The sequence below is a fragment of the Lissotriton vulgaris genome, chromosome 2_1 (assembly GCF_964263255.1).
Source record: "Lissotriton vulgaris chromosome 2_1, aLisVul1.2, whole genome shotgun sequence".
NCBI classification, from domain to species: domain Eukaryota; kingdom Metazoa; phylum Chordata; class Amphibia; order Caudata; family Salamandridae; genus Lissotriton; species Lissotriton vulgaris.
In genome coordinates this window covers 1,682,069,420-1,682,090,200 of record NC_141687.1, presented here as the reverse complement: position 1 = coordinate 1,682,090,200, position 20,781 = coordinate 1,682,069,420, and the positions used below count along the sequence as shown (strand labels likewise).

The 20,781-nt window shown below is 42.6% G+C and overlaps 1 protein-coding gene across 1 annotated transcript in view; it reads left to right on the top strand.

Moving 5' to 3' along the window:
* Positions 1–20,781, top strand: part of LOC147733087 (uromodulin-like) — a 341,372-nt gene that overhangs the window by 304,582 nt on the left and 16,009 nt on the right. The window contains exon 11 of the mRNA XM_086958926.1: positions 9,348–9,386. Within this exon, the coding sequence (XP_086815052.1) occupies positions 9,348–9,382 (35 nt within the window). The 3' untranslated portion in view covers positions 9,383–9,386. The remainder of the gene's footprint in view (positions 1–9,347; positions 9,387–20,781) is intronic.

Sequence of the window (20,781 nt, the reverse complement as noted above, 5' to 3'; positions counted from 1 at the left end):
ATTGAGACCGGACCGGGCCACTCCCCTTGGTTTTATCCTCTTGAGTCTCAGTAGCATACTTGCACTATTTTACGTATTTATTGTATCTTTCCTTCCTTCCTTCCCCATAATGTCCTCACGTGAAACTAGGAGTAAGGCCACAAAGATTCCTAAAAAAGCCACAGGCACCCTAGATGACTTTATCACCAGGACCAGCCTCTCCATTGACAATGAAATTACCAAACTTCAGCATAGAGTATCAACTGAACTTGAATGCGCCAGGAGGCTTTCAACTGAACTTGCGCTTAGGAAAAAATCTTCCCTAGGCAGCATTGCTACATCTAAAACTCCTGAGCGCATTTCTGGCCCAAAACCAATCATTGCCTTAGCCGAGGTGCACTCGGTAGTAGAGGAATTAATTCCTCCTACTAACCAGGAGCCCCATGGGCCTCTAGCTAGGGCTGAGTCAGGAAGCTCATTTCAGTTGACACCCTCAAAGGAGATTGTCGAAGTCCTCCCAGATGGGGTACCCTGTAATTCATTAGCAGAGACGATTCCAACCGCATGTCCAATACCTACTAGCCAGTTGCCAGTCGAAACAGAGTCTTCTAAAAACAATTCGCCAGCCAAAGCTCCAACAAAGCACAAAAGAAAGCGTAAGCATCTCACCGCTTTTGCTAGGAAAAAAGCAAAAATTACTCTTAGTCATAACATTAAGGGTGGGACTCCTAATACGCCTGCTGTAATATCTGAGAGCTCTGCACATGATCTAGCACTAGCTAACACTGACATTACTAACATCAGCATAGATGAGCACATTTCCCTAGATAAGTCTGATCATTCAGGTAGTGAAGGACAGAGAGCCCCTTGTGTCATGGTAGAACCAGATGGTGGAAGAGAGGAATTTTTAAAAATAGTATGGGAAACGCTCAAGAGATTACTTAAACCATTAGAAACCAGGTTAACTGGAATTGAGAACCAGCTTCTCGAAGTTGAGAAAAGTGTTATCACTCTTTCCAGTATAAGTCTTAATTGTACTGAAGTGCCTAGAGTCACCCAGCAAGTTCCGGTCCTTGCCCCGACTACATCGAAAGAATCACATACTAAGCCATTAGATGTGCAGCAAAAAAAGGTAGGGATAGCTAATAACACAAACATTACTCAATCAAGTAGTACTAAAAACCAACCTAATCCAACCCCTTCAACTTCCACGGCTACAGCTGCAAATACTACTAATAAATCGATTCAGAAAAACCAAGTACATACCAACTCTCCCTTACCACAAATTCCCTCTTCTTCTCACTCTTTCAATCAGAGCACATCCATTTTACACAAACCTCAACCTAATATTCCTACCTATCCCTACATTAGTGCTGCAGGCATTCAATCCATGCAGGACAAAACTTTTCCTAATGCCTCCCATAAACCAAACTACCAGTCCAACCATACTCGCAACAATTTTAGAGGAGGATACATAGATTTGCCACCAGACGCTAGTACATTTGTAGCTGTTCTCACAGGGGTGCCAGAACTGGACAGTCAATACGAAGAAAATTTCCAATTGCTAAAAAACAAAGTGATTTTTTGGCTAAATAAATACAAACCTATTCCTAACCACCTGAAAAGTAAGATCCTCATGGTTAGGAGGGTACCGTGGGTAGGGCCAACTGCAAAATCAATCACGGGCGATTGCATTGTCATATCCTTTGAGGAACCCCAGAGTGCTGAACAAATCTGCAATTGGAAATCGTACGGTATGAACCCCCCTATTGAAGCCAGACCCCTATCATTCTTCTATCCTCCACCAAGACATATCCATCACGGCCCCAACTGGAATTCTGTCAAGCAGTATTCAGATGGTGCCCCAAACTTGGTTAGGTATGGAGATTATAATACGTGGTCTGGTGCTCCAAACTTGGTTGGACATGGTGATTACAACATGTGGTCTGGCATTTCTACCTTCAACAGATTCAGCTGCTTAGATGCTGTGGATTGACTTGCCACTATGCCTGACTGCATCCACGAATTATACGATGGCTTCTGTAACTTGGGCAAAGGCTACCCCAAACCTAAATATGCCGCACATTTCCATGATGATAAACAGCCAAAAAGGATTATGATGCACAAGTTTAATCCAGCTCCACAGAAAAAGGGATCATTCTATAGAGCTGGAAATATATGCTGTGGCACAGCTGAGGGTGGTCGGGATGAGAGTGCAACCCCTGTAGCTGGAGTAAAGATAAAGGTTGCAGAGTCAGACATAACATCACTGCAAGTAGGCACTAGGCGCAATCTGTGCGCAGTGATCCCCCCCCCGGCCACTCAGAATACTGACCCTTGCTTACTTATCTTATCATGGAACATTGCAGGTGTTTATAAGAACTTAAAAGACCCAGAGTGGGCAAATTACATTGACACCTGTGATATTTGCCTACTACAAGAAACTTGGGCCTTAGAAGTTCCTCACCGGGTAGGCTACAAAACCTTTGGCACTAAGGCAGTTCAGTCTAATCGAGGAAGACCATCAGGGGGTCTATTAATTTGGCTAAAAATCACCTTAGCCATGCAGGTTGAAACTGTGGATACAGGTTCCCCGGATATTCTAGCCCTAAGGGCAACTCCATTGTGTGGCAATGAATGGTTTATTGTCAACGTTTATAATAGACCAACCAGTCACTCGAAGGTATCATCAACAATTGAGGCCCTGGAGCTCCTGCTTAAAAACGTAATTGGAGACACCCCGGTCATTCTAGGAGGAGACCTAAATTGCAATTTTGAAACTGTGTTGGGCATTTCTGAAGTGTTCGAAGATGAGGACTCAGCCTATAACATCCCCCAGCTTGAGACCACCAAATTTGTTAAATATACGACATTGGCCAGCCAACTTTTAAGACTTTCTGCAGATCACGGCCTCAGAGCGGGCAATGGCCGACTCCCATCTGACCTGCAAAAACATCCAACCTTCTCTAAAGCTAACAGCAACTTAGACTTTGTACTTGTTTCTCTCAGTATATGGCATTTTATGATAGATCTGAAAGTAGCAAGTAGGGGGGAAAGTGATCACTACCCTTTGGAACTTTACATCAACAAGAGCATGGTTAGTGATATCACTTCATCCACAATTGAATCCACCAAAGTCACCTTATGTGAGGATGTCCACATAAGTAATAACAGGCGTGCAGTGAGATGGCCACGTGTTCTGGCAGATGGTAAAGCCTTAGCACTGGTTTACTCCCTTTTTGAACAAACATTTGCACATATAGGTGACTATGCCTTCCTACCGGAACACTTTGAACATTTTATTGATCTACACAAAATCTTCTTTTCGGAATTAAAAATGCTCTTATCAAAAATGCCGAAAAAGAAGCAGCAAAATCAAAGAGTGGCAAACCACGGAAAGTTATGGTATGGCCACGCGTGTAGAACTGCCAAATCAAATCTACTGTTTGCTATTAAAAACAAGTCCAAAGAAGAAGTAAAAGCTGCAAGGGTGGAATATAAACGCACGTTGGAAACATCTAAAAAACTTTGGGAGGAATCAATTTGGGCCGACATGTTATCTGCCGCAAAAACTAATGACAATGTTGGCTTCTGGAGACTAGTGGCCAATGGCGGTCATGCTGGGATAGTCGTGAAGGATGTATTCCTGGATGAGATGACCTGGGTATCTCATTTTACAAATCTTTACAAACAATACGACAGCGATAGCCAATGGAGCCTAAGGTCCCCGCCGCATATTGAACCGCTCAACTTTACTCTGGAGGAGACAGTAAAGGCGATTAATGATCTTAAAAACTCTAAAGCCCCTGGTCCGGATAGAATACCGGGGGATCTTTATAAACATGAACCTGAAGTTTGGGCCCCCTATCTGAATCGTTTGTTTAACGCCCTATCTTCAAATTGCAACTTTCCTGAGAGCTGGCGGGCAGCAGAGGTTGTGCTAATATTTAAAAAGGGGGATAGAATGACACCCTCCAACTACAGGCCAATCAGCTTGATGGACACACTTCAAAAACTATATGCCAAACATCTTCTATTCAGAATTAATGATTGGCTTGAAGCTACGAACATAATTTCCAAATTCCAGGCTGGCTTTCGGAGTAAGACAAGCACAACAGATCAAATCTTTCGTTTTTGTTGCTTGATTTGGAAATATGTCCAGCTGAAAAGAGGTCATTTGTATGTAGCCTTCGTTGACTTGAGGGCTGCATTTGATTTAGTCCCACGTAGCTTACTTTGGAAAACACTGCAAGACCTTGGGTTGCCGGGATGCCTCCTCGCTCAAATAGTTGAGCTACATGCAGATAATTTTGCAAACATCAGGTGGGGCCCAAATGGTGAGCTAACTCGCAATATTCCCATTGAACGTGGGGTTCGCCAGGGGTGTGTCCTGGCCCCTACTTTATTTTCCTTGTTTATAAACGATGTCCCTGACTACTTAAATGCTTGTGTCAATGATTCACCGCAGCTCAATGGTGTAAGGGTGCCTGCGCTGCTCTTTGCAGACGATACTATACTTATATCCCAAACAAAAAAGGGTCTCCAGGCACTCCTCAACTCATTCAGCTGCTATTGCCAGACAAAGGGCTTGGAAATCAATGCAAATAAAACGAAATGCATGTTACTAAATCCCAGTATGCCAAATAGAGGGTTTTTGACCCTAAACAGCCAAAAACTAGATACTGTGGATAACTTTTCTTATCTGGGTGTTGTACTCGATTCCAAACAAAGCTGGAAACCCCAAATTGAGAAAAGTAAAATAACTTATGCCCAAAATGTCAAACCTATCATAAGTAAAATGAATTCCAGCACAAGCAAGAGTGTTACCCCGGTTTTAGAACTTTTTAAATTTAAAATATAATCTGCTGTACTATATGGAGCAGAAATATGGGGCCCTTGGGCAAAGAATAGTTTCCACGTTTTGGACAACAAATTCATGCGTGCCTCCGTTAGGGTACCTAGTAGCACACCACTTTTACCACTCCAACTTGACCTAAACTTTAGGAGAACAGATCATCTAACTATGTTAAGGCCATTACTATTTTGGGTTAGGCTTTGGACTACACCCGAACTGATAGATTATAGATATGGCCTGCAAGAACTGATGATGCTTGATTCCTTCAACTCCCTGCACTGGCTAGTGCACATTAAAAAATGGCTTATACTTTTGGACCTACATTCTATGTGGGAGACTCCAGATAAAATGCCTACCTTTTCCAAAATGGTAGTTAAGCGAGCATTCTGGAATCATATAAGTAGGAAGCTAGTGGATGGAGTTAGTGTTGGTTCCGCAGTCCAGGCTTTTTTATTATTTAAAGATGAACTTTACTTCGAACCATTCCTGGACGAGATAGAGCCACCTATTGCAAAAACTCTTTTTCTAAAGTTTAGATATGGGACACTTATGTTGAATTACAATACAGAAAGATGGGCACAAAAGAAATTGGGGGCTTTGTCTGTTAAAACCAATAGCTGCCCTATGTGCCAAACTGACTGTTCCGAGAATGAGGTTCACATGCTCTTTGTTTGTAGCGCATACGCGAAACCGAGAAAGAAATGGTTGAAACCAATGTGTAACCTCCTGGGGACTAGGTCCTGTTCAATAGCTTTTAGGATCATGAAAAGTAACACAACCCAGTTCATTGTATTTAGCATAAGTAAATTTCTACATTCTGTTTACATAATCCGAAAAAAACAAGGATTTTGTCTCTGAGTTGGGAAAGTGTATATGTCTATCCAACTAATGCATTTGTGATATTTCTTAACTAATTTTCTTTTAAATCCTTGAAATGAAATATAATGTATGATTGTCCTTGTAAAAATGAATGAACTGTGCAAACTATTCTATGTCCGTATAACACTTTTTCCCCTTTTTAAAAGAAAATATTGTTATATTTATGATGATTTTTTATGTATGTACATGACTTTTATGGCCAAAACGGCCGAAATAAAGTTAATAATAATAATAATAAATTTCTCCCTGTTTATTACATTTATATAGACCATCTAATGTGCTCATCAGCTCTTCTTTCATTTTTTCAAGGTAACTTTCGTTTTTGACAATCCGAGACCATTTATTCCTCCCCATGTTGTTACTTATTATAGCATTGGCAGTCTGACTCACGTTGCGAGTGGGCAGGGATGTTACGTGGCCAGTTACCTTAATCTCTAAACAACAATGGTTTATGGTCACTTTCGTTCCTCACACAAACCTCCATGTCAACAAGAGATGGCCAATTCTCTACAATAATGAGGATATAGTCAATACGACTGCTTCTCAGGCCATTACTGTATGTGTGGGATCCTAAGCAATCAGAAGATGTACGACCGTTCACTGCCCTAACTCCCCTTTCTAGGCTGAATGCTTTAAGTTGGAGCGTTGCCTCGGTCCACTTTTTATTAGGTGGCATCTCCAGTTGAGGGATACCCCACTGAGCAACTTCATCCACACTAAGGTTGCTATCCTCAGTGTCCGGAGGCTCAAATGTGGTGTTAAAATCTCCTACTATGTCTAAGTTGTTCCCTTCGCTCATTGTATCTAGAAAACTGTTTAGTTATGTGATTGTCTTTGATGATCTGCAGTGTCTCAGCCACTGGGTGCATTTATTGATCAGGGATTGCTCATCTTCCTTAGGTAAACTAGGGGAAGTTTTTGGAACATTAGTCAGAAAAATGTATGATTTGTAGGGACAGGACTGGGGTTTGTCATAGTGGCTGGCCCTGGCAGGTAGAATTACTCCAGGCTGGTAGCTAACTCGGGAGAAGTTGTGGAATTATTTCCTGTTGTCCCCTACATGCAAGCTGTAGTCATTTTTCCCTACCCCTTTGTTGGTAGTGATGTGCTGCATAGTACTTGGACCACAGGTCAATTATTTATTGAATGTTGCAAATTGCCAATTAGCTTTAGTTTCGTTGTTTAGACTACCTGTGTTCCCTTTATGAGGTGTTACTCATTTTGGAAACTTGGGCCCTGGTCGGAGCTTCAGTGACTGGGTGGATTGTACTAGTGCATATTTTGAGTGCTGTAGAAAGTGTGTCAATCATGCCCTTAAGTTGAGTAACTTCCGGTATAAGATGTTTGGTCTGAGCCTTTAGGTCAGCTATCTGGCCTGTAAACAGGTCAGTACATGAATACATACCCCCATTTATTTGGTCATATCTGGTGGGTTCGCCATCTGACCCCTTGGTACCCGGATGGTCACAGGGTTCCTCAGGGATTTCCATTAGGGGTAAAAATCTGTTTGTACATACGATGGCAGGCTCAATGAAACTTGTAATGGGAGCTTGGCAAAAGAGGATTGTTACTCACTACCGGCGAAATACTTTAGTGAGCAAGTATTTGCTGGCCCTTCAGGGTAGAGCTTTTGAACATGTCAGGGATTGACGGGGTAACTTTAAGGGTGGTGGTGGTAGAAGTGAGGGGCAATGCCTTGGCCACAATTGAAGCACTGCCGTTCGAACCCGGTGGAGTAAGTAAAATATCCTCACAGTCGCTAACAAGGTTGTCAATACGGTTCATGGCACAACTGGTTTTACAAAACGCATATTTAGGTAACTTTTTAGCTTTTTTGCCTTTTCTCATTAGCCCCCCACCCACACAGTCTGCTGTTTTCCTTTTCCCCTTTGGATCAGTCCAAATATTGTTAAACAAGGGCAACAATCTGTAGGAATATCAGAGGTGGAATATAAGTGGTAAAACAGAATATTTTTCAAAGAACCAGGACGTGCGTCAATAAACAAGATTAATACGTGTTAAAGCTTTAGCCTACAGCCAGAATGGGTAACGAAAAATAAGTACATAATAAAGTAAATAGTGATATGAGTCAATTGCCAATGGCGTGAAGAACAGAACCTTATCAGTCGGGGTGGGCAGTTGGTGGGCAAGTGTCAGAGGGTTGGCCCTGCCCTGTCTCTTCCTGGCGGAGACGGGCACAGATGGGCCTGCCCTTGGCCCGGGCATGCGCGCTTGTCTTGCGCTGCGGGAGCCGGCTGCCGGATTTAAAGTGCCACCTTGTGCTTACAAATGACAAAGAACCCGGGCACAAGATAGCAAAGGCAGACTGGGCTATGTAGTCCCCCTGGATCTTGAGTCTTGATGCGGCAGAGAGCGGTGATGAAAGCGGGACCCATTGCTCTCTGACATTTCCCATGGAGACCCCAAAACAGACCCATCTGGAAGTCTCTGGAAGCTTACTTTAATACCACTAAACCTCCCTGAACATTGTGCACCTCTTACCTACTATCCCATGTCTCATAATGTGCAGTTCTCTATTCTCACCATGTGCTAAAGATATGAAAGTAAGAGAATGCATAGGACCTTCCACTTTCATTCCCCATCTATCTATTTCCCCTCTTTTCACTTCATTTCCAAAGTACCTTTTCAATATGTTTCATTTATATGGACATTATGGAATAACTGAACTATGTGCGTCATCTATAATGATTTTCCACCCATACAGCGAACCACGAATTACTAATTGGACCCTACTTTACCTGTAACCATTTCCCTTATTTGTTTTGTTGTTTCCTTGTGTCAGCATTTATTGCATTACAGTTTTTGTAGCGAAAATCAATAAATATTTGAAATTAGAAAAAGAAACATATACAGACCTCAGCTTCAATTGCTTAATTACTGACCCACTTCCATAATAAATGACATCTTTTAATTGATCTCGCTCTTACTCCTTCTTGTGTTGCTTATTTCTCCCTGGCTTTCTCTGCCTCTCTTCCTCCCTCACTCAGGGGCAGATTTATGAGGCCCTTGCGCCACATTTACGCCGCTGTTGCGTCACGCAAGGCGGCGTAAACGCGTCGCATCCCTACGAACGATTTACAACGTGACGCATCTAGGCAGATGCGTCACGTTGTAAAGCCCTGCGCCGCTTGTGGGCGTTCCGGTGCAGGGTGGGCGTTCCGGGGCAGGTGCGCCTCGCAAAAGTGGCTGAGTGAAATCTATGAGATTTCACTCAGTAACTTTTAAGCCAATGCTGCGTCAAAAGCCTGCGCCTGCTTGAAGCAGGCGTAGGTCTTGACGCAGCATTGTTAAAATGGGGCACCCCCGAGCCTTGCTGGAGCTGCGTCGCGCCTTTGCTACGCAACTCCAGCAATGCGCCACATTTTCGGCACAGATGCGTCACGCATCTGTGCCGTTTTTGCACCATGGTGCGCCGCATTATAAATGCGGCGCACCATGGCTGGCAGAGCTGTGGCGCACTGTGGCGCATGTTAACTGGCGCATCCCCAGTTAACATAAATCTGCCCCTCACTCTTTTTCATGGCCTCTCTCCTTTCCTGTTTCACTCGCATGCTCTCTAGTATTAACCCTATGTTTCAGAGGACTTTAACCCTATTTCATCTTTATTTTGCAGATGACTGGACTGTATTTTCTTCAGGGGGGCGCTGATTGGGTGAGTAATGTTATGGTTTGTATTATATTATCGCTGTTGTGTTTGCAGCGCGCCTAGAGGTGATCAGATCTCTAGCTTTAGCTATGCTGTGATTCCACTCCTGTGAACACCGACCGCACTCAGATTGAGCAATTGTTATGAGATTATCAGTATTTGCAAAAATATTAATTACAAGGGGCCAAACTGAGGTCCAATGGCAAGAATGTGCAAATACCAGCACAAATTAAGTACTAGATGTAAACAGGGTTGGATTGGGATTAAAAATCGGCCCGGGCATGCATAAAAAAATCGGCCCACATTAGCATAATGCCTTCCCTCAAATCACTGCTTCAGCTTAATTTTACATAAAAAGACGGGGGCCGGGGGCGGAGGGGAGGACTGCAATTCTCAGTTTACACTAGTGAAAAACACCTGAAAACAAGTGAGGCCACTTCTGCTGAGGCCCCTTGCCCCTCTCAGTATGCCTACATTAATGGGAGGCCCAGCGAGAGAAAAGGGGTGACACCTCTACATGTTGCTGCTATACGGAAGGTAATGAGCGCCCATCTCCCCCCAGAAAGGCCACTCCGACACCCACTGGGCCGCTGGTGGGATAGTCGAACAACAGAGACACCGCTCAAATCAGCCCCCAGGCTGCTCAAAAGCGCCCACAGCAGGAACTTCGACCCCGGCCCCTCGGGCATTGCCCGAATGCCCCTGTTACCAATCCGACGCTGGATGCAAAGGAGTAGAAGTAAATTAATGTAGTGAATTTGGACCACACCATTCCTACTGTGGCTGAATGGGATGCAAGCGATACTGAAAAGTAGCCAGGTGCTCGATTTCAGCTTTAAATTGTGTTGGCAATATAGGCAAATCTTATGGTAGTGTATCAAAGTTTCAAGATGGCTTCTACCGCTTTCTTTGGGTATTAATTGGTATCCCTTTGACTTCAATGTAAGCTTTGGATGCTAGATAAATGGTAGAGCACCAATAATGTCCACTGAAGTGATTTGGTGGTACCCACATTGGACCAGAATGTTGACGCCACATTTGTTACCCTGCTAAACATGGGCCTACCACTACATTTACCACTACATTTACCATCCTGCTCATACCTCATGAATGTTAGAATTGGGCAAGCCCAGGGCTCAAGCCGGGGTACCATGTGGGTGGATGGCGTCCCCCCACTTATTTTACTGGGCGCTCGATAACTGGAGTAAATGGTGCCACACATTCACTCTTTGGCCTCTCTTGAGAACGCTCTTGAGAACGCTGCTCACGCGCTGGCATCTCTGATGCAATCGCATGTAAAGGGTGAGTCTGATGGTGCAAGTCACCTTTTGTGACGTCACTTTCTGTCGTAACGTCAGCGTCCCCCCACTTCTTTTTTTAGGACTTGTGCCCTGGGCAAGCCAACAACTTACCTGCAGGTGAGCTGAAGCCAAAGTAAGAGTCTGGCTCAGATTTTAGAGCTTGTGCACGAGCCAAGTCCTGAAAATGTTTACTATGTGAATCATACAACAAACATCAAATAAATTTGATAGTCTCTTCAGAATTCAAAAAAGTTTATTCCTTTTACATGTGGAAGCTTTGACATTAATAGTCGTATCTTAACACTGCATTGAGAAGTAGTTTATTAAAAGGGATAGTTTTTAAACATGAACCATTAGTGAACTAAGGGAAAGCAATTGTCGTGTAAATCCTGTATATGACCCAGATTATTATAGAGGAACATTATAATCTCTTAATCCAATCTGTAAATCTGGTATTGTGGACTCACATATTTAAACATGTTTTCATATGTGATAATGAAAAAAATGAAATATGGTGGGATAGAATATTTGGCTATTAGCGCACAATTTAAACAGGGAAGTAGCTATTTATCCAGGTTTTCTTGTTTCACTTTGTACAAAGCAGCTAGTATATAGGTATCTATTTATCATTCCTTATGTTATGACTTTGTTTTTACATCTTCGTGCACTTTTTCTGTATTTTCTATATAGTGGGAACTCGACCTGAAGTTATTGGAGTGCTTTACGAGAGCACCAGTTACATTACACAAGGTTACCATTCCTTGTTTATAGGGATGGAAATATTATGTGAAGTATTAAGTGAATTTTCTAGCATCACAGAATGTGGAGCTGACATTAAGTCTCGAACCTGGTTCCTCCCTTCCAGAGTTGACAACTCGGGCAATAACCCCACATCCGGGTTACAGAGGCAGGCAGAAGCTACATGAAAGCATGGCTCATTTTGTGCTAGAGGTTCCAATAAGACATTGAGCTATGCTGGAGCCAGGCTTCAGGATCGAGGCTGGCTCAAGCATTCAGTGGCTTGCCTACCTCCAATGAACATCATCTCGGCTCCTAAGCTCTGGGACCAAAGACCACCTTGATCACACTCCCTGCCACCTCTGCCACATTAAACCCTGCTTACCTGTAACAAAAAATGATTATCAATGCTGCTTAATCTGTCAACTTTAAAGAAGATCATACTGGCTCACCATTTTAAAAAAATGCTGACCCAGAGATATCAACTAAAGCAGAGCTATCCGTTGTTGGTCTCAGGTGGATCATATCCGTGCCAGAGGTTTGAGATGACCACTATGTGACTAATTTCCATTTTAATTCAGTGGATGAAATTTATCTTTTGTTGATATCTTGAAATTCTGGCAAGGATTCAGCTCTCATGGATTTATAGTGGAGACCCCCAAACAAAACAGAACCTTAACCACCAATCCCTTCACCACTACCATCAAGTTATCCTGTATATTTCTCCAAAAGAAATGCTCAACACAGCCTGCCAGCCAAATTCCATCACAAACACTCAATTGCCCCCTCCTTCCCATGCTATCTGTCCACCTCTTAAACGAGAACTGCTGGCCTCATCTTTTATGAAAGGCTCATAGTATCTAAGGCCAATATCTTCTCAACAACCAACCTTCTACTCCTGCTTTAAAGGCTATTGTCTTCACCCCTCACAGAATGTAGCAGCCCAAGACACCAAAGAACACTTCAGATAGGAATTCTACCCCTTCTTCCCCGGTCATCCACTTACCCCTCATACAGAAGTACTGGCATTACCATTCATACCGATTCCAGATTACAAAATAGGCAAAGTAGGCACCGGCCTACGGGCTCCACTCCTTTTATTTGCCCTGGGACAACGTATCAAAATAATATTGATTTGATCTTGAAAGAAAATTACAATCAAGCTTTCTTAAATTGTTTCCAAAAGAAAGAAAAAAAAATTAATCAAGTCAAAGAAACAAAAACTTTGTTTTAAAGACTCTACAGAGAAAACAACTATATTAATATAATGGACCCATTGAATTGTCAAGTGGTCGCTAGCATGGGCCTAATGGATGCCGCCGCAGCCCCCACGGTGCGAGAGGGCCCCTGCACCTTAGAGGTCAGAGGGGGCCCCCTACAGATCCAGCAGCCCAGCTGCCGAGAATCTATATAATTCAAAACAATGCAACTATAAAAAACATTTAAAAAAAGCTACTGAGACCGTTCAGAGGCCTATCATTAGTGGCAGAGGTGAATGAAAAAACGTATAACTCACTGAAGAGTGCCTATCATTCGAAATCAAGGGGGGCTTTGAGGGTTAAAATATGTTTCACTCTTTCCTGCTGCACTTCCAATTTGCATGTACAGGGCCTCAGAGATGAGCACTGGAGAGGAAACTGGAAAGGAGTGCAGTGCCCCTTTAAGACAGGTCAGACGAGAGGGGAGACAAAAGCAGCCTGCTGAGATCTTTGTGCCCCAAATGTTTCAAGGTACAATAACAATAGGATAACTCTGGCGAATAGTGTACTTGCTGGAGAGAGCTGTTTTTTAGTCTGGTCATGGTTTTGACTTATAAAGTAGTAGAAATGGTTAATGAGCCTCCTGCAAATGTGCTACAAGCAGATCACAGATTTGCATTTTGTGGTGATAGCTCAGTAGGCTACTGCTTTTCTCACAGAGAATGTTTTGGTATTTACAGTTTGTATGCTACAATCCTCATAATATAGCACAGTGGGCTATGTATTATTATCAAAGAGCTGCATGCAAACTGCAAGGCATACGCTTAGTACCTTAAGTTTCTTCTCAAACTTTTGTGATTATAAGGTTGCTAAAAAGGGTTCCTTTCAGTAGTAAAACACTTCTTATTGATATATACGACCCCAACCACTGTTACATTTTAAATTGAGAGTTTGTGTTTTTCCAAATAAATCACTCTTTACATCTAGGGCCACATGTATCATAATTTCAAACAGCAATTCTCTAATTGCCATTCTCTGCGACTCGCAGTTAGGCAATCGCTATTTGATTATACAAAACTCCACAAGTGTTACTTAGCATTTCCTAAATGTTGCAAATTTACCTACATCATTCATTTTAATGAGGCAGGTCTCAATTTACGACTCATTAGGACTCTCAAAAAACACAGGGATGGTGGCCTTCTGGGGTCAGCAGACAAACATGTCTGTGATTGTTTTTAAATAAAACAATATTTTTTTTAAATGCAGCCCATTTGTTTTAAGGGAAAACGGGTTGCATTTAAAAAATGTAAATAATAAGTTTTCTTTACATTTTTTTAAGAGCAGACAGTGCCCTGTGGGACCACTGCCTGCTCTTGAAAAACATTTTTAGGAACATTCACAAAGAAGGAGTGGTTACCTTAGGTACCCTATACTATTTGCGAATGGGTTACCACCTACTTGAAGTAGATGGTAACATAAAAATGATTTGTGACTGCATTTCAGTTGCAAAGCATTCCTACATACCGCTGCGATTAAATATGATAAAGGGACACCCTGAACATGTCCCTTCCTAATACAGAATCGGTATGTTTTGCAATTCCAAATTGCAATTCGGTAACACGTTACTGAAGTGCAAATTGGAATTCATACATACCAAAAAGCATTTTATTGCTCTCAAACGGCCAAATTTTGTGAATGGGGACATTTGAGACTGGTAAAATGCATGATATCTGTTGTCTATAATGCCTATCAGTATGGATGACCTGATTCCTACATCTTGCAGCTCAAATTGTCTTATGTAACATTTCCTAAAATTGATTTATTACATTTGTATGATTTCTTGTCTCTGTGCACTATGTCTGTGTGACATAAAGCGTGCTCTGATACAATACATTGAGGTTATGGGAAGATGAGGTGCACCGATGGATGGAGATAGTAAGGGAATCCATGTAGAAGGATGTCATGGGCAGTGGGGCAGGAGGTTGTGAGGGAGTCCATGTAGGAAGAGGTCATGGGCATTGGGGCAGAGAGGAGGTCATGGGCAGTGGGGCAGGGTACCAACAAAGATTGCCATACTGGGTGGCTGTAATGCGAAATCCAGCCGTAGGAGTTTGTGTGATCTGCCCTGGATTCAGAAAGTGAGACACAGTGCCAATGACCCATCCACATTTTATTTTCCATGGTGCAGAGTTTTTACTTAAATCATTAAGAACTCTCCAAACTGAGGGGCCGATTATGATCGCGGACGGACTTGAGTACGTCCGCGATCATCGAGGATGAGGGAACGTCTGCATGGGCTGCAGCGTTCCCTCCTGTGCAATTAGGATGTGACCTCCACCCTGGCGGTCACATCCTCTATTTTTAACATTGAGGCGGGTGCGGCTTCAAGCTGCACCCACAGCAATGTTAAAAATGCATGCATTGCATTTGTATGTAGAAAGTGGCAGGGATCGCGCGGTGCCTGCCGCTTTCTGCATACAAATGCAGGGAGGTACCATAGGTACCCCCCATGTGCACCCCCACCCCCTCCTTCACCTAGGGGGCCCGCAACGGGCCCCCGCATTGAAGATCCGTATGCTTTTCCACGGCGGAAAACCCGCCGCGGAAAAGCATGTGATTCCCTCCATCCTGATAGACACCGCCAGCCATGTTAGTGCTTTTTCACCGGGGTCGGAAGGCAACCGCAGCTGAACTGCGGACGGAATTCAAGACCCACCAGCAATCCTAATTTGGCGGTGGGTCTTTGGAGGCTCCGCAGCGGTTTTCCCGCATCCTCTGAGCCGGCGGTGGCTTCCGCCGGCCTGGAGGATGCGGGAAAACCGCGATCATATTCGGCCCCAACGTTTTTTCATGTTCATTTAAATGGTCTGAACAGACAAAAATAATATACAGATACCAAAAACCGCATATTGAAATGGAACCTAGGCACGCCCCATAAGGTAAATTTGAACCATTGGTAAAATAAAAGAAATTATTTTTAAAAGCATATTTGATCCTACAGGTATCTCTAAAATATATATATTATCACTCTGAAAGCTACAAGATTAAAAAAATGCTTCTTTAATGCATAACCCAAATGCACCTGATAGCACACTAAGGTTGTATATTTCATCACATTTTACGATATGTACCTGGAAAATTTGACATAGTGGTGTGTATGTTTTCACATACAACCACACTCTCCTGCCATCATATGAGAAACCTTATCTGGTTCTAGCTTTTTATCCAAAATCACTGTGCATTCTGGAACTTGTAGTTTTGAGTTTAGCTTTTAAACATAGGATCAGAAATCCTTGTTTGCACCGTGATTTTGGATAAAATGCTAGGAATGATTGACGGTGTCACACGTGACATGTTGGCACCTGTGCACACCGATCCCTTCATACGTTATTACTTTTTGTCATATAGGCTTGCTCTGCTGCTGTGATGTTCTACCTGTTTGGGTGAGAGATCCTTTCACATCTGCTGTCACTACAGCACCTCTCTAATAAAGGTGACTGTCATTGCTTCGATTTTCCTATGGTGTATCACTCTTGTGAGGGAGATTTGCAGTACTCATGCTTCCTGGGCTGTATATTGCTGTGCTATTGCTCTTTTGTGTGAAGAAAACTTACACCAGTGCTGCTTGTGCATAACCTGCATGAGGACATTTTTCTCTCCTTTGCATTGCTGCTACCTGCATAGTACCTGCTGTGGGTGTGTGAATGAAGATTGCACAGATCAAGTGTAAAATATGGAAATGAAAGAGTAAGCAGTAAGATAAGCTGAAGTTGAGTGAGCTGAAAGTAAAATTCTGAGTAATAAAAGACAGAAACAAGAAGTAAGTAGGTGCATGGGAATGAGGGAGGTATCTGTGAAGGAAACAAGTGTGATAGAGGTTTGGAAATAAGCAAAATGGTAAAGATGAAGATAGTTTGGAAACTGAGGATGCAGAAGCAAGAAGATCAGAGACTGTTGGATGAGGAATTAACAGCTGCAATGCCAATAATTAAAATCTCACAAAAGTCACACCACCTGCAATAAACACATTGCAAAGTTCAGCAGACCGTTATTCCACTATCATGTCAAATCACAGTAGGTGATTGATTTAGGAAGTTTCATGAAACCGTAGGTTCAGGCTCTGTCTTTAGCGTTCCAGGATCCATCCACTTTCAAATTTCTTTTGGGTTCCATGCAACACTCGGCTGAAATTAAATTGATACAGTTTGCACATGCGCCTGTCTAAAGCTTAACATTAAAATTGGATCAGGTGACATGCCATGAGTGACTTGGCTGCTCAGAAGGCGAAGTGGGTTAAAATCACAACATATAGGATTCTCTTAATGGTCCGCTCAGGATGCGTTCTTCACTTATTTTAGCTCAGATCAAACACACTGCTCAGTTTCTGTATTGCGTGCTCTGTGTCATGTGTGACACTATTTGTGCTACCCATGTGCATCATGTACTATGCTAGAGTTTTTTATTTAAAGCCAGGAAATGCAGACCGAAGATAGGTAGACTAGGCACAAGGAGCATTCAAGCGAAATCTGTCAAGTATTACACAGATAGCACCTCTGTGGAACGAGAGAGGAATATTAAGAAGAACATTTTTATTTTAGCTGAAATAAATTAAATTAAAATGTACTCTAGTCAAAGGGTGATATGTGGGTGTGCCCAGATTACAATGCAGAAAGCGCAATATTAAATTCATAAGTTTATAAAACCCACCAAAAGAAATAATTTTGGGAATGAGCCTTAAAAAAGAGAGATTGGTCAGTGGCAATAGTCTAAACAGCAACACTGAGTGTAACATATGACAGGCAAAATCGCTTAGGGAAGATCAGGTGATTTGAACATTGTCATCTTCACCTGCAAGTTGTTTCAGGATAGGTGCCACGATGGTGGTAAAGGGAATGCCAATGTTGACCAACAAAGAAGGTTGTGATGTACTATTCAGAAAGGCAGAAGTAGGCAATTTGATTTTTAAGAGAGATGTGGAAGGTAAGTGCAACTTGTCAATACATCATTATAATGTGCTAAATCTGGTAGGCATGAATAACTAGATAGTAAAATTAACGTTTGTGAGTCCGTGAGAATTCTTAACCTTCCTCACAATGGAGAATTAGAACTAGCAGGATTCTACTAACTTAGCATACATGTCTGGTGTATTGAAAGGTCAGACGGTGAGAAAAGCCAGTGCCAAACATGGTGTGGGTGCCTAAGAAGAGAGAAGGATCCTGTAGAGTCTTGAGAATATGCAGGTTAGGATCCTTGCAGTTCTGGGCGGATTCTAAACAGGTATTACGTAATCTGCTGGGAGGTATTAAGATGTGGATATAAAAGTTATGGCACAATGCATGCAATGCGTGGTTGTATGTTGAAGAATAAGGACATATGTTGCAGAACTCCATGTGTGGCACATTTCATTTGCATGTACCTAGGCTGGGTAGAATGCTACAACTGGCGATGAGTAGGGGATATGTGCCCCGAAGAAACAAGGCTGCTCTCACTGAGAGTTTGCAATATTATAGCAAACTACTCATGCGTGCCACATGTGTCCCTAATCGATGCAAAGCAGTCTGCAGTTGGCGTATGTGGAGCCAAAGCCCTGCTCCAGCACAGACGTGGCCATAGAAGAAGTTGAAGGCCTTGCAGAGGAACACATTTGAAAAGCCCAGAAGAATCTTCGGATAAGGCTGAAAGAACAGAGTCTGAGCCATGCCATAAAATAGAGCCATCATCCATACAAAGCAAACACTAATGGCAGTGGCGACCAGGTACGAAAACAAAAACTTACTTACCAGCACAGGCAATTATAGCACCACACAACCTCAAATAGGACATGACAACTCAGGCTCCAGCACAATACTAATGAGTGCAGCAGTTGCAGGTGGCATCCTGTGCAACAAACACAACCTGAACAGAATAAACTCCCAAAGGCAGCAGAAGGAGCACAAAAAAAAAACAGAGCCACATTCCTGAAGGTACCACCACTGTTTGGCACAGCGATGAAACAGACCATCAGTGCCAGGTGGACTGCATGGATCAGAACATTCGATGATTTTATACATGTGCTATAAGAGCAAGAAGATAACAAGATCATTAACCCCTTCGATGCTCATGACGAGCTCAGCTCGTCATGAGGCATAGTGGAGCTGTGCTGATGACGAGCTGAGCTCGTCATGCACTATAGGCTCTACAACAATTCAGCACCGGAGGAAAATAGCTCTAGCAGCCAAGGTGTTAAATGCTTGAAAAACCTTGCCAGGGATGGGAGTGAAAGAAGTGTTAAAGAAAGTCTCACTAATGAACGCGACGTCGTACCAAACGATAAAAGAAGCGTTGGAGGTCAAGTTCAATCCGATGCCAAATGTTGAGTGTGAAAGGTACAGTTTCAATTAAAGAATGGCAAAAGGCTGGTGAAACAATTGATGAGTTTGTTGAGAGACTTGACACATGTATCAAACGTTGTACATTCTGCGACTTTAATGATGAAGTAGCCATGGACCTCAGAATCATCGGTGGTTGTTTTTTAGTCTCTTTCAGTACACGCATCTTGAGAACAACACTCAGTTTAGAGAAGGTGTTAATGCCTGCAAGGGCAAAAGAACAAGCAGATCAACAAGCTGCTGATACGGAAGGAGAAAGAGTGCACATTGAGTCAGCATTGACCATGAAAAGTAAGCAGAAGCTCAAAATAGATGCACACGTCAACGTCTCTGAAGAAAAAAAAGTTATGCTTCTGATGTGGGTTTTCATTTACCCATGACGGTAAATGTATAGCCATAGAACAGACATGCGAGACTGTGGGAAAGAAAACCACTTTGTAACAGTCTGCAAAGTAAAAGAGAAGCCAAATGAACCACAGCGGTAAGGAAAAATGGGCACTAGAAGGTTCCAGAAGCGTTCTTGCCAAAACTACGAGGCCAAAAGACAACATCAGTTACGACAAGTAGAAATAAAACAAAGTTGATCATCATCAAATTCAAATACGAAGGTTTTTCAACGTCACTATCAAGCGCTAGTGAAGAAGACAGGTGATCATTAATGATATCTATCAAGGAATGACATGCAGCTGTGGGATTTTCTGCTTGCAAAGAAGATCAAAAGTCAAAAGAAAAGCAGAAAATGGAGCAAAACGTTTCATTTGTACACTGTCCTAAAATGCCATTAAAGGTGAACAGCTGCCCCATCCCCTTCATTATAGACAGTGGTGGGTTGATTAATATTATGTGTCTGTAAGAACTGGTAAAATTCTGTTGGGTTCCTTAGGAGCAGTACCCTCAAGAAGCCAACCTTCCAGCAGCCTTGAATTAAGCTTAACTGCACTGAGTATCAAAGTGTATAGATGGGGGGAAGGGAATTAGGGTGTGTACTGTGGGGAGGAAGACCTGGAACGAGACGTTGTCCTTGATTAACTTTTCTTTCGTGCTTCGTAAACTCTTTGACTATATTTAACAGCATACCTGTAAAAGAAAAGCAGGTTATTAATAGAACAGTCGTTGTGTACATCTTCTCAGGATTCACTGAAAATTTCTGTTCGTATAATTCTCAAGGATACAATGTTATGGCTAAACAAGCATGTTTCAAAACGAAGCACACATTCATATAAAGAGCTACTTGGCTTTTAGACACAATGTTTCCATAATGATGTGTATAAACCACTGTTAAATATCACAGCGATACTTCCAACAACCTTGGAACCTCAGACTTCAAAATGAGCAAATGTCCAGGAAGCGCTTCAGCGCGATGTGACACAATGTCAAATTCATCAGGTATGCAAATGCCCCCAAGAGCGATTAAGCACGATGTGCCCAAAATGCCAGTCATCAATATGAAAATGCCCATAAAGAGCTTCAGCGCGATGTGCCAAGTTGCCAAAATCACCAAACATGTAAATGACCAAAGAGCGCTTCAGCGCGATGTACAAAAATGCCCAAATCCCCAAACATGTAAAACAGTGCCAAAATTACCAAACGTCAATGACTAAAGAATGCGTCAGCGCAATATACAACAGTGCAACAATTACCAAACATGTAAAGAGCGATTCAGCGCATTACACAACCGTGCCAAAATTACCAAGCATGTAAATGCTCAAAAGCACATCAGCCCAATATGCAACTTTCAAACAGAAGTCTTCTTGCTGCAAACTGAATCTTTTATCAGCAACCGGAGAACAGGAAC